The sequence below is a fragment of the Vicia villosa genome, linkage group LG4 (genome assembly GCF_029867415.1).
Source record: "Vicia villosa cultivar HV-30 ecotype Madison, WI linkage group LG4, Vvil1.0, whole genome shotgun sequence".
NCBI classification, from domain to species: Eukaryota; Viridiplantae; Streptophyta; class Magnoliopsida; order Fabales; family Fabaceae; genus Vicia; species Vicia villosa.
Genome location: NC_081183.1, coordinates 166,141,565 through 166,156,964, shown reverse-complemented (window position 1 = coordinate 166,156,964; position 15,400 = coordinate 166,141,565). Strand labels below are relative to the sequence as shown.

The 15,400-nt window shown below is 35.8% G+C and overlaps 1 protein-coding gene across 1 annotated transcript; it reads left to right on the top strand.

The window, feature by feature from the left end:
- Positions 1 to 2,363: 2,363 nt before the first annotated feature.
- On the top strand, positions 2,364 to 3,038 carry LOC131598261 (uncharacterized). Its single transcript, XM_058870877.1, has one exon. The coding sequence runs from the start codon at positions 2,364 to 2,366 to the stop codon at positions 3,036 to 3,038; it is 675 nt and encodes a 224-aa protein (XP_058726860.1).
- The last annotated feature ends 12,362 nt before the right edge of the window (positions 3,039 to 15,400 follow it).

Below are 15,400 nucleotides of genomic sequence, written 5' to 3'. Positions count from 1 at the left end.
AGAATACGGATGTTCTCGTGACTTCGCGTTAGAGATAACCTTAGTTGTGAGATGATCTCGTTTGTGCTCCAGAGATGGACGCTTATGTGAGAGATACGTGATGACATAGATGAGTATCGTAGGTTGAGTATAACGGGTTGGTAAGTGTATGTTTGTGAAGAGTGAATATATTTACATTCCTGATAAGTTATTTCTCTTCTAAGAATGTGTTTATTCTTTTCATGTCTATATCTTTGTTTACTTTTTGCTCATTTAATCCAAAGCTCAAAACTGTAGAAACTGTTGAATGGCATCTCTCCATCTCTGAGGACGATAATTCCCGGATCAATATTTCCAAATCTTTTTTTGTTGCTTGCCCTATACTGCATTCAACAATTATCAACCATTTAAATCATTTAACTGCACAATGGAAGTTCTCTTCACATTTCTAGTTTTGGCTACATGATTTAAGCAAGAAATTATGTTTTTGCAAAATGAGGCATTACATGATTTTGTAAGAAACACAAGATTCAAAATCATGCTAACATTCTATAAAGCATGTAAACATGTAACTTGCTTGAATTTTGTCTGATTTTTATCATCACCATCTAATTTCAATTATTAAGTTTCACCATGACTTGACTCAGGCCTTTCTTGCTTCTTCAAGCAACTCTTGCAAATGATGAAGAAAAACACAAAAGAATTTGTTGACAGAAACAAAAATCGTTGAAACAACATAATAATTAAACAAAGTCATTACTAAACAAACTAACTTTGAGGTTGAAAATTGACAAAGTGGTTTAATGTACATGGGGAGTGCTTCAAGTCATTAGCTAAGGCATTGAATGTTGGTTGGTGACTTTCTGGTTTTTGCGCATGGCCCAGGAATCTTGTGCATGGCACACTTGTGCCATGGTGTAACACCCTTCTAACCCACAATGAATATTCGCAATATAATACAAATTAACATCAAATATTAATAATCATCGACAAGAGTGTCACATCGTCATAACAGCTTAAAAAATAATAGTCCTGCTTCGTAACACGGGTTCTCATAATTTATTTAAAACAATATCTCATTCATCATCATAAAGAAAAACATATTATCTCGCAGCGGAATCCACAACTTTAAACATCTTTAAAATAATCTTCACAAGACATCAATTAAACCTCATGGTTCATGAATTATAACTCAAAGTATCAACGTCATAATGCAATTCAAACTCAAATAATCAAAATGAACATAATAGTTCTAAAACATAACGACCTCATCCCCGATGTTCCATATCAGAGCAAGACTCCCTCCAATCTAAACAACGGTAAAAGGACGTCATGAAGTTATCCTCAACTTATACGGACTACTCCTCATTACCTGCGTGTTACCCACATGGAGGCAACATTCAAATAGAAAGGGTGAATATTTCATAATCATTATGTAAGACATAAGGAATAGATATAGTAGTGTCATACGAATAATCAATCACACACACACATATATATATATATATATATATATATATATATATATATATATATATATATATATATATATATATATACCGATACAACATATCCATGATGTATTCATACTTACTCACACCTGCACATTATCACCTATTCACAACATCATCACTTGAAATCATCAATCATGTCAGAAATAATCAATCATCATTAGTTCACACAATATCGCAACAATGCAATGCAACAAAAATGGACTCATGCATGTGGTGCCAGTACTTCACTGATGACTCAGTCATGGTTCTCCAAAGAAACCACACCATATGATCGATTCTCGCTTGGAACCAGAGCATATCAACAAATTAAACTCAATCTGCACAATGGGATTAAGGGCCATCACTAGACCAATGGTCCTACAACATCACTGGACTTTTGTCCTACAATTATGCTATGAATGCATGATGCTCAACTTCACAAAATCAACGACCACAACTAGTTAAAATGGCATCATCATTCATGTGTTCATCAAAGTCATGTCATTACCCAAACATACAACATCACAAGCATCTTGGTCAACTTAACACACAATCATCAACTAATCTTGTTATCAATCAACACACAACATTCATCAAAATCAAGTATAGGAGCACAATAATTCACAAAACTAAGTTACATACGAAACGCCTTCCAAACCTACCCAAACGTGCACAGTAAATTCTAGAAAATTCTCATAAATTATATTAAAATATAAGCTACCATGTTCAGAGATTATTTTTCAAAAATAATAATTTTCGTTCCAGACTACCGCACTAAAATTCTATGGAAGGATCAACTTTATTATGTGGTGAATGTCTATTCGTCTTGCATTTTGAGAAAGAAGAAAGAATTATCAGCTAATTTGTTGGAGTTAAAGGAGAGGTATAGGGATGAGGAGTGGATTATTAGGAGGAGACTTCAATGCTATTAAACATCGTAGTGAAAGGAAAGAGAGAAGTTTGTATGATAATGATAACAAATTGAATCTCTTTGCGAACTTTAAAGGGGATAGTGGTTTGGTGGATATCCCTTGCAAAGGAAAGAAATTCTCTTGGTATAGTGGTGACGGGAAGCCTATGAGTCGCATTGATCGGTTCATCGTGTCGGATACACTAGTGAATAGGTGGAGTGTCATCGGTCAAATGGTAGGAACTAGAGATATTTTGGATCATTGCCCGATTTGGCTCGTTTTGAATGATAAAAATTGGGGTCCCAAAAATTTCAAGTTCAACAATGAACGGTTCTCTTTCAAATTGTTTATTCCGTTTGTGGAGAATGAATGGAGAGAGTTTAAAGTGGAAGGAAGAAGAGATTTTGTTTTGAAAGAAAAACTTAGATTTCTTAAAGAAAGACTAAAGTGGTTGAACAAGTTAGTGTTTGGAAGGATAGAGTTGGAAGTGGAGGAAAATGTGAGGGCTATCAATTTTGGCGATGAGTGTTTGGAAGAAGAGATTGTTGCTTCTCATTCCGATAGCTTATTTAATCGGAAGGAGACGACTAGGAATTTTTGGTTGAAGTTGAGAATTAAAGAAAATATGCTCGCTCAAAAATCGAAAGTTAATTGACTTAACGAGGGTGATTGTTGTAACACCCTTTTTCTAACCCCAAATTATAACATAACATTCACAGAGTAATCATGCATAAAGGAAAAATGGTGTCATATGTTAATTTCCACCGCAATGAAAATCCAAAACCAACATACAACATTCATAATATGCACTAATCATATTGTAACACAAATTTAAAATCTGATGCTTTAATACATTATGCATAAATGCTTGAGGAAAATTAATATGATTGCTATCAAAAGTTTCAATGAATATATCTCATACTATATTCATCTACCAAATTCAATTAACATCTCCAAACATGCTATTTGAAATTCACAATCTAGGCTACATAGCCTTTAAACAACGTATCCAAAATATCAAACAAAACATGGAAAATAGCAATCTCCAAATATAAGCATAAGTCTAAAGAAACCCCTCAAGTGTTACATGATTAGAGCATATGACTCGCTACCTAATCTCAAATAAAAAACTTGGAAGCTCTTCGGCTAATCGTCGAACAAGCTACTACTCGCCTGAACCTGTACGTTACCAACAAAGGGTAACATTCAAACAGAAGGGTAAGAATTCAAATTATTATAGAAAACATAATAATGGGAAATGCAAAACATAAACAAGCATACATTTCACAATTCATCACTCTTCTTTAAACATGCTTTCATATCCATGTATCAAGGTTAACATGTTTAGCATCAACCAACCAAATTCCATCATACAAGTAATCATATTCAATTACCCCCTAAACAATTGTAATTCAATAATGAAATATCATCAAGTATACAATTATCAATTCACAAATTTCCACATATATGCATCAATCAACAAATAATCATTCCACACAAATTATACCACATAATCACACAATTCACACCGACACGTGCGACTCAAGTATGACTCTATGCAATATGCATGTGGATCCCTCCGTTATCATTTCCGGCAAGCCGATTGTCGTTCTCTACAGACTAGATAACCACCTCAAAGCTCCATTTGGCGTTTAGCTTTCAAATCCCATTCGGCGTTAGATTTGGGACAAGTAAATAACCTTCGCGAGATTACCCTACATTGCCACTTTCAAAGACTCATGCTTGTGTACGTGTGCAACAAAACAAGACTCGTGCATTTAAGACGATCTCTCTATCTCTTAAACTACACAATCACATCTTTCCAACTTTGCACAACATTACACAACATTATTTCGATTCCAAACATTGCATCCAATAGCACACACAATCAATCACATGTATTTAAGCATAGCACAACATATATTTCGCCAGCCTTCCCCAATTCACATCATAATGCACATATATTCAAGTATTAAGATTCTCTTGGAAATTTATCCATACACTACTCATAATCATGCCAAACAATTAATTAAAACTCATATTAATTAATCATAAATCAATAGCATGCAATTTCAGAAAGCCAAAATAAGAAATAAAAAATATTCATTTCCAAGCTACAGGCCGCGCTACGCGCCTTCCACCTTGCTACGCGCGCTGGCTCAGAATGTCCGGCGCTACGCGCCCTCATACCCGCGCGAGTCCGCAACATTCTGCCAGACAGTTCTAGGATTTTTAGGTAGCGCGCTACGCGCCGACTACTGCGCTAAGCGCCCTCTGCGAATTTTGTAAAAAATCTGTTGCGATGACAGCAACCCTTTTTCCCCCATTTTCACCCAAAACTCATTTCCAGTCCAAAATTAAACACGAATTTCATACTTATATCATGTATATATCTCATATAACTCAATAGAATCACCAATGGCATGTGAGTTATGCATTTTCAGGGATTATATTCATAAACTAGGGTTTCACGAAAAATCAACATATAATCTCAAATTCATATGATATAATCAGACCCATTCATAGAATCATGTATATAAACATAAATACAAGCTAGAACATTCATATTTCATGGATTATCATACAATTTCATTTCAAAATTCAAAGTCTAGTCAACTCAATAATCCTCATATATACATGTTATAGAAATCAAAACATTACCCAATCATATAAACCTATAGTAACTTGGATTTTAACCCTTACCTCTTGATTTCAATCCACCCTCTTCAAGAATCTACAATCCTCTTCTCTTCTCTCTTCTATTCTCTTCTCTTTCTATTTTGCCTCTTTCTCAAAATGAACGTTATGAGAACTAACATAATTTCTCTCTTACTATCTTTCTCACATAATTGGGCTTAGTCACTCACACCCCTATATTACTTCTAATTCAATTAATTAGACCCGATAACAATTATATCATAATATTACTAATAGTCCAATTAATCAATTATCACAAAACTCAATTAATCAATTATCACACCAAATAATTAAATTGAATAAATAATTAATAAAAACACCAAATAAGATAATCAAATAAAATAGCTAATAAAATCGGGATGTTACAATTGTAATAGTAGATATTTTCATAAGGCGATGAAGGAGAGAAGAAGATTTAATCACATTGGCCCTATCTCTTCTTCGGGTGCTATTCTCTAGTCGGTTGTTGATGTTAAGGAAGAGGTGTGGAGACATTTTTCTAACAAATTTGTTGAATCCGAGAGAGAGAGAGAGAGAGAGAGAGAGAGAGAGAGAGAGGTTGGTTTTGGAGGGGAACACTTTCGATAATATTAGTGTGGAGAAGAGTTTGGCTCTTAAGGATCCCTTTCAAGAGGAGGAGATTAAAAATGTGGGGTTGCGGTAGTTCCAAGAGTTTGGGACCCGACGAATTCAATTTCTTTTTCATCAAAAAATGTTTGTTTTTCCTTAAAGAGGACTTTATCCGTTTCTTCGATTGCTTTCATTCTAGTGACATTTTATCCAAGGCGGGGACTTCATCTTTTTTTTACTTTGGTTCCTAAATCTCCAAACTCGATTTCTTTGGATGACTATAGACCAATTTGCTTAGTGGGTTGCATGTATAAAATTGTTGCTAAACTTTTGGCGGGGAGATTAAAAAGGGTTTTATCTTATATTGTATCTCCGTTTCAAAGTGCTTTTGTACCAGGGAGACAATTACTCGACAGTGTTTTGGTGGATAACGAAGTGGTGGGTTATGCTAAGAAGGAGGGGAGGAATTATTTTTTATTTAAAGTTGACTTTGAAAAAGCTTACGACAACGTGAATTGGGATTTCTTAAGATTCATTTTGGAGAAAATGGGGTTTGGAACGGTTTGGAGGAAATGGATGGATATTTTGATTTTTCAAAGCAAAATGTTCGTGTTAGTCAATGGTAGCCCAACAAATGAGTTTGGTATGGAGAAAGGATTGAGACAAGGAGATCCATTATCTCCTTTCCTTTTTGGCTTGGTAGCGGAGGGGTTGACGAGATTAGTGAGAACGTCAATTGATATTGGGGAATATAGTGGTTTTGTCATTAACAGGAGATGCCAAGTTGACATTCTTTAATTTGCGGATGATACTCTTTGGTTGGGGAAGGCTCTTGGAAGCATGTGTGGGCTATTAAGTCGGTGTTGAAAGCCTTTGTGCTTGTATCGGGTCTTGGTATTAACTATCATAAAAGTAAGTTAATTGGCATAAACACTAGTACCAATTTTGTGGATGTCACGACTTATGTGCTCTCTTGTAAGGTGGAAGCTTGTAACTTTACTTTTCTTGGAATTCCGATTGGTGATAATCCAAGGAAACATTCTACATGGGGTCCTCTTTTGAATAAGATGAAGAAATGACTTTCGGGTTGAAAAAATCATTTTATTAAACTTGGAAGTAGGATTACTCTATTGAAGTCCATCCTTTGTGCTCTTTCTATTTTCACTATGTCTTTCTACAAGGTGCCATCGAGGGTTATCAAAGAGCTTACGAGTATTCAAGGTAACTTCTTATAGGGGGTTCAGATGGAAAGATAAAGATTCATTGGATGAGTTGGAAGAATGTGTGTCTTCCCCGTGAGAAATGGGGGCTAGGTATAAAAAACATTTCAGACTTCAACTTAGCTCTTCTTAATAAATGGATATGGAGGATTTTGCAAGGCTTCGATTGTCTTTGGTATGATTTGTTGAAAGCTCGTTATGGGGATATTTCTATGAAGATCTATTATGATGGGCCTAGTGGTAAAATTCTTTTTTCTTATTCCTCTTGGTGGAAGGACACTCTCAAGATTGGATCCCTTCCCCTTAGGGATCCCATTGAGGCTTGTTGTAAGTTTGAATTTGGGAACAATTTTAATATTCCTTTTTGGCAATCTAGGTGGGTGGATGAATACTCTTTGAGGGAGAAATTCCTAGATTTATTTTTACTCTATAGATTGAGACTAGTTTCGGTGGGTGGAATGGGGAGGTGGAGGAATGGCGAATGGTGTTTGGGAGATTTCGGTGTTAAAGCTTCATCGTTGTCTTTGGCGAACCGATCGAGACTTGCTTCCCTCAAAGTGTTATTACGAGGGGTAGTGGGGGGTTTCGACCACGTCAAAGTGACTTGGTCAGTGGATCTGAGAGGAGTGTTTTCAGTTTCATCTTGCTTCATTTTGTACTCCTTTTGGCCCAAGTAATAGGTACGATGTCGTGTTGGATAAGGTTTGGAAGATGGAGGTCCCTTTCAAGATCAAGGCCTTCGGTTGGAGACTTTTTGTTAATAGACTTCCTACGAAGGATCTTTTGAAGATTATAAATATTGCTTTTCCTTTAAATTCTTTAAAGTGTGTCTTTTACGATATAAATTTTGAGGATAGGGATCATTCTTTTTTCAAATGCAAAGTAGTGAAGATTATTTGGAAAGATATAGCTTTTTGGGTTGGTAAACCGGTTGGTATAGAGGAGGAGTGTCTTTCGAATTTTATGGATTGATACTTATTTTGCAAAGGAAAGAAAGTTAGGGAGGGCAAATTGAGAGTTATTTGGCTTGCAACTTCTTGATCTATTTGGATTTTGCATAACGGGATTTGCTTTTGGAACGATGATTGGAATGTTGATAATACGGTGTGGAATATTAAAATTTTGATTTGAAAGTGGTCGTTAATAGGAGATATTACTTATCCCAATTCTAGTTTGAAGGTGTTTTCATGTTGGCTGCATTAATGGTAAAACATACATGGTTGATATTGTATTATGCAAGTTGCATATGTGTGGAGCTAATACAGGTTTTGTAGTGAATGTCATGATCGATGTCATGACATTCATGTGTGACAGCAGGAGCTGTTATTGTTTTTTAAATGTGTTTCCTGGTTTATCCCTTTTATCAGTTTAGGAAACTTTTTATTGAGAGCTGCATATTTCGTCCAAAAGATCCTATTGATAACACATTGTGTAACAGACAGATGGCATGTGAATTAGGTTAACTTGGTTAACCCTAATGTGTTTCTTAAAAATCCCAAGGCCCAAGACTGCATATAAAAGGACTGCAATCCTATTTTGGAACGCAGACATAAGATTTTGTATTGTGAAGAACTGTTGTTCTGTAACTGTCTCGTGTGATCCAAACAATTGTCCTTGATGATTGCGTTGGAATTAGTTTGTGTTTGTGTAATGTCACTCTAAGCTTTTAAGCACGAGTGTGTGTCTCTTGATTGAAGCTTTTAAGCAAATCAAGGTGTGTTTTTGAAGAGTGTCTTCTATCTGTAATTGTTTATTTGTTTATGTGTAATCATTGCTGTGATTGAGGGGGAGTGGAATGGAGATATTCCATATCTAGGTAGAACCTAGGTAGAAAGGTCATTGGGTAGTGATTAAGTGAGAAGTTGTAAACGGGGGAGTTTAGCTTTGAATTGATACTACTGACAGTGGACTTCATCCCTAGCTTGGTAGCCCCCAGAGTAGGTTGTTTGAACCGAATTGGGTAAACAATTCTGTGTGTTCTTTATTGTTTTTATACTGTTTTGTTATTACTGTCTGTGCTGCGTAATTGTGGATGTCATAACATCCAGTTTGAAATCGAGCGCGTGTTACTAGAATTTTCAATTGCCATCAGAGAAGGCACCCTGCCTGTTTACATCTGGGTGAAATCTAGGGATAACAAAATTCTGGTACTATGGAGAAGGAACTGTTAGTGTTTGGAAACAAACCACCTATCCTGGATGGCTCTAACTATGACTACTGGAAACCTTGTATGGTAGCAGTCATTAAGTCAGTGGACAGCAAGGCCTGGAGAGCTGTTGAAAGCGGATGGAAACATCCTGAGAAAATTCTGGAAGATGGAACCACTGTTCTAATTCCTGAAACTCAATGGAGCAAATATGAAGAAGAGTTAGCTTTGGGCAATTCCAAGGCCCTAAGTGCATTGTTCAATGGTATTGACAAGAACATATTCAGACTTGTGCAAAACTGTGAGCTTGCTAAAGAAGCTTGGGATATTCTCAAAACAGCACATGAAGGCACGTCCAAGGTAAAGATGTCGAGACTTCAAATTCTTACCACTAAGTTTGAAAATCTCAAGATGAAAGAGGATGAAACCATTTATGAATTTTACATGAATGTCCTTGAGATATCAAACAACTCAGGTGCCTTAGGAGAAAAAATGACTAAAGAAAAATTGGTAAGGAAGGTCCTCAGATCACTGCCTAAGCGATTTGATATGAAGGTAACTGCCATAGATGAAGCCCAAGACATTAGCAACATGAAGCTGGACGAACTCATTGGGTCTCTACAAACCTTTGAGTTGAGCATTTGTAAGCCTGTTGAAGAGAAGAACAAAAGCGTAGTGTTTATCACCAACACAGATGATAATGATGGAAATAATGACAATATATCAGAAGCCATAGCCATGCTTGGAAAATAATTCAACAGATTTATTAAAAGGGCTGGTCAGAAGTCCAGATTCAATGTCAAGAACACTTCCAATAACATCAACAAAACATATGCTCCTAACAAAAGAGTCACAACTGAAGAAAAGGCAGATCAGGAAAGAGAGGTTCTATGTCACGCTTGTGAAGGATATGGATACATTCGAGCTGAATGTCCCACCTACCTCAAAGAGCAAAGAAAAGGCATGTCTGCCACTCGATCTAATGAAAACTCAGATAGTGATACTGAAGAGGAATGTGCTGCTCTAACAAGTGTGTGTACACTCAATCCCAAAAACAACAAAAAGGCTCCTACCTTTGAAGAACTGGTCATCTCATCCAATGATCTAAGGATCAAGAGTGCTGAAATGTGGAGGATAAAGGAGAAACAAAAGAAAGTTATAGAAGAACTGGAAGTCGAGAAAAGAGAATTTCTAGCAACCATAGCACATCTCAATGGTGAAATCAGGATTTTCAACTACAAACTAGATCAGATGTCAAGATCAATTAGAATGCTGAACAATGGATCTGACTCCCTTGAAAAGATTCTTGAAATCGGTCAGAAAGAAGGAAATCGGTCTGGATTAGGATTTGTAAATGAACCTAATCTAGGGTTAAAAGAGTCAGAACCAGAAACTCTCCATGTCAAGCAGATGTCAGTGTCGACGTCACGACATCATGAAATGAGGAATTGGAACCAAACAAAAGGGAAATTTCAGAAATGGAGATGCCACTACTGTGGGAGATTTGGCCACCTGAAACGATTCTGCTATGAACTGATTGGATACCCTTGGCAAAAATGTACGAACAATCTCAACCAGCACAACCTTATCACGAAACAACAATGGATTGCCAAATGCTCTGCTTTAATTGCTCACACCTCCTTGAGGGTGTCAACCAAAGGAGACTGGTATTTTGATAGTGGATGTTCAAACACATGACAGGTGTAGCAACCTGCCCTAAAAATTAAGATATTTAGAGTCGCCACCTATTCTGAAGGGCGAATAGGAAACCCTACGCAGTTTAGAGATCGGGGTAAGTTATTATAATCAGGTCGAGGGAAGGTGTTAGGCACCCTCAACCCTTTCCTATTGGCTTTAAATCTAAGGGTCAAGTTTTATGGCTAAAATTTAAGGTTAATAGCTAAGGAATTGAATAGGGGAAAAATTGAGATTTTAAGGAGGGGGACTCGCCTTGGTTATCCAAGTGCCTACGTATCTCCTTATGGAGAATCAGAGTCAACGTAGTTCGGGCACAGGGTTGTACGCCTTTGAATTAGAATTTGCGGTTTGAAATTTGTTTGAAGGCTTTTTGAATGGCCTATCGTAGTTTTGAGTTGTAATTTGAAAGGCATTTTGAGTTGCCAGATTGGAAAGGATGAAAATCCGTAGTTTGTGGTTTGATGTGTTTTAAGTGTTTGGGCGTACAACCCTGATTTGATATGGCACCGTTAGATGCGGTGACCAATAGATTTGGTCAGTATAGCTAACGGATTATGGGGCATTATTGGTTACTCAGATCGATAGATTGATCGTCGCGGACAACAAATTAAATATATTTTGATTTTGTGTATTTTTTATCTCTCGTCTAAAGCGACTAATAGATTTAGTCGGGTCGAGGAGGGAATTAAATAAAGGGTTAATGTTTTATTGTTTTTATCTCTCGTCTAATGCGACTAATAGATTTAGTCGGGTCGAGGAGAGAATTAATCGAAGGTTAATGTTCCGCCAAATGGGCAATGGGATTGGGCAAACCCTAATAGTCCTAAACCTTTCTAGGTTTTTGATGATTTTTAATATAAAAAAATTGATTAAAATCAATTAAGTCGAACAATCGAAATAATCGAATAATCGGGAGTAATATTATAATCCTAAACCTAATCCTAATTTTAATTTCCTAACCCTAATTTATAAATTAATTCATTTACCTAATTATTTAATATTTGTTCTAAATGAATAAATAAAGAAATAAAAATATTAATATAAAAAAACCTGGCAGTTATCCTGTGTTGTGGCCTCTTGAAACTCCATGGTGGACTGCTATATCCAGGTGCGTAGGATCTGATCTTAGGGAGATCTAACGGTGCATGGACGAGGGTACACCGCGCGCGTGATGAGGAGGCGCGCGCTGGATCATCTTGCTCACTTCTCATGGAAATTTGAATAAAAAACTTACCTCCCATGGGGATCAAACCCATGCCTTACTGTCATACCCCAATTTTTGACCTAAGATACCACCTCATATCATCTGCATATGCATCATTTGCATCTCTAACAAATTGCATAGCTTGTGTTTGCTACTTGTGCTCAGCAGGGTTTAATCAAGAAATCACTCATCAGTACAAGTAACAACCAATTAGGGTTTTGTTCTCCCTTCATCTCAAATGAATCATCTTCATCAATAATCAACATTTGGTCCTCAGAGATTCATTTCAACAAGCTCAAAAGCTATGAACCAACCAGATTAGGGTTTTGACTGAAGATAGCATACTCTTGACTTTTGCTCAGGATTTGACCCAATGACTTGGGACAAGACCTCAAGACCCCAAGTACATCATTTTGACCTAATCTATTGGCTCAAGACATCTCCTACACAAAGATTGATCAGACAAATCCTCAGATCAGGGTTTTGAATTATCAGGGACCGAAATCAGGGATCACATTTGGGAAACCCTAAAAATCTCCAGGAAGTCAATCAAAGGTTTCAATCATCCTCAAATAATCCCTATGACAACATACAATGGAAATTACACCTCAATTCAAGACCTACAGTCATCAATTTCATCAGGTCGACAATTAGGGTTTTTTGACCTAATTCATCTGAACAACTGACTTTTTAATCAGGACATGGTGTCACAACTCAAACTATGGTTCAATATCCTCTAATGCCTCAATGTGATTCATTCATACCATTCATTTGATAAGGATAGCTTGGTTCATTTGAAATCTCCAGAAACGCGATTCGTCTGAAAAAGTCAACTGTACAAGATCACCATTGACTTTTGGGGAATTTTGGTCAACCATGACTTTTGAAGTTTTAAATCATCAATATATGATATATGAAGTCATTTGATCAAGAAAAATCAAGAAAATCAATCAAGAATCAAAAAGTCAAAGTTTGACTTTCCATACTTAGAAAATTTTCTAAGTGTTTTTCAATGGTTTTTTCCAAACTTTGGAAGGGAATTTCTCAAAATTTCACCTACAAACTGAAAAAAACTTCCAACATGAAAGTTGTAGATTTTGATCCAATAAACAACTTTGACACATATAAATTTTTTCCATAAGATCAATCATTTAAGAGATATGGTGCTTCAAAGTTGGTACTTTTTGAAAACTTCACTTAAAACTTCATTTTTCTCAAAGTTCATGGATCTTTTTCACCCATTTCCTTAAAGGTCTTGAAGAAACTTTCAACTAGGGTTTTGAAGTGTGTAATATGAGCTTTCCAAAATGTCCAAGAGCATGAAAAAATATGGAGTGTAGCCATGGTTTTGAATTTTGACATTAGTGAACTTTTTCACTTGAATTTTCACCATTTTTCACTAAGTTTCAAGACTACATGACCTATAATCCAAGCAATGATGCATAGAAGCAATGATTGAATGATATTTTCTGATTTGAAGATCAGAATGGAAGAGGATAGGAAGCTTGGAAATTAACCATGGTTTAGTTACTTTTAACCATATGCATTAAATGCAAAAGATGCCATTTTATCTCTTAAGCCAAGTCATCATTCTTGATCAACTTGCAAGAGCTTTGTATTCAGAAACTTTGGCCTATAAATAGAGGTTCAAATCACTCTTCAATTCACACCAAAACATCACAATTATAGGTTTTCTCTCTTCTTTCTTAGAATGCAAGTTTCTTAAGTTTCAAAGAGGTGAAATTCTCAACCTCTAAACCTTTGAAGTTCTGACCAAAGTGAGGGTTCTAACATCTCATAAACATCAAATATGATGTGTTTGATCCATCCACACACCCCAAAAACACCTAAATCTCAGAATCACTCTTCAACCACCATGTTTGCATAAAGAGAGCCTTATCATGCCAAAATTCACACCAGCCCATATCTGTCCAAGTTAATCATCCAAACACATTCCATATATCATATATGAGCTATACCAATCATCATCCATGACCTGAAACACCTCCATCATCAAATTCGATCCTCACTTCAAAGCAACTGCAGATCGGGTTCCATGGATATACTCAGGTGAATTCAATCCATTCCAAGCATTCAAACATGTTCCATAAGGTCCACTGAAGCTGTTCAGATCATCAAACAACAACTGGAACTTCTCTTTTGCAGAAATCAATTTCCAGATTGGCCGTTTTTGAAGGTAAGTAACATGAACTTCAAACTCTAACATACATGCATCATAAATGAAAAACTGGTTTACCATCTTGTTTCTGCACTATCACTGATCATTAACCCTCAATCAATTGCATCATATCATGATCATACACGATTTCACATTGAATTTCAGTTTTAGGGTTCTTCGTGTTCATCACAAAATTGACCCCCTTAGAGTGAAAATAAATGAATTCTGAGATCACCATCACGTTCCTTGTGAAAAACCGAGTGAGATAGACCCTTTGATCGATCCAAACAACACAGTTTTGAAGATTTTTGAATTTCAGTTATGGTATGTTCTTGGCGCCAGATTTTCGTTCAAAGAATTCAAATATTTGTTTTTAAATATAATGAGTTGAAAGCGTATCATAAACAAGCTGCACACGCAGCTCAGCTGGTTAGTGTTTTGGTTGGTAAGCACTAGGGCGTGGGTTCAAACCCTTTGGGAGACAAAACCAATTTTTTATCACCTTTTTTCTTCAATTTTTTAACAAACTTTATCTAATTATTTAACCAATCAAATTAACTCATTTTTTATTCATTTTTTACACACTTCTTATTTAATATACCTATTTTGACAACATTAAAAAAAAATCACAAAAAAAGATTTATTTAATATGTTTTAATTAGGTTTAAAATGACATGTTTTTAAGTATTTTTAAATACTTTAAATATTGTTTTTTTTCATTATTTGTTAACCTAATCACTTGTAAATATTTTTGTGATCAAACCCTAATCACTTAGGTCTTAATTAAGTATTAAAACTTGTTTTAACTTAATTAAGTTGACTTTTGTCAAATTCAAATCATTTTAAAACGAGCGATCGCGATTCTTTTTCAAACGATAAACCGCTTCTTTTTGATTAAATTCTTTTGACTAATCAATTAATTTTCAAAACAGTGGGGCCTCTCGAATATTAGAGAGTATAAGACCCACTCCTTTTTCTTTTTACACAGTCTTTTTATTCAAAATAAATAAACTTTCTTTCAAAACAAACTTTCAAACCGTTTTTCAAACGACGCGTCTGCTTTTAAAATATACCATGGGCCTCCATGTAGGTGTAAGTCCCGAGCCCTTTCGTACATACCCATTCCAGTACATGAAATTAGGTATTTCATTGTACGCCTTTTTGTACATACCTCGATCAGTTTGACTTTTTAACTTTGAATAACAAACCAAAAATGAAGGTTTTTCTTTAAATCTTCCCAAAAATATACCATGGGCCTCCATGTAGGTATAAGTCCCAAGCCCCTTTTTTAAATACCTGTTTA

Excerpts from the sequence above, each read along its gene's own strand:
- LOC131598261 (XM_058870877.1), top strand. The coding sequence starts at position 2,364 with ATGAGGAGTGGATTATTAGGAGGAGACTTCAATGCTATTAAACATCGT.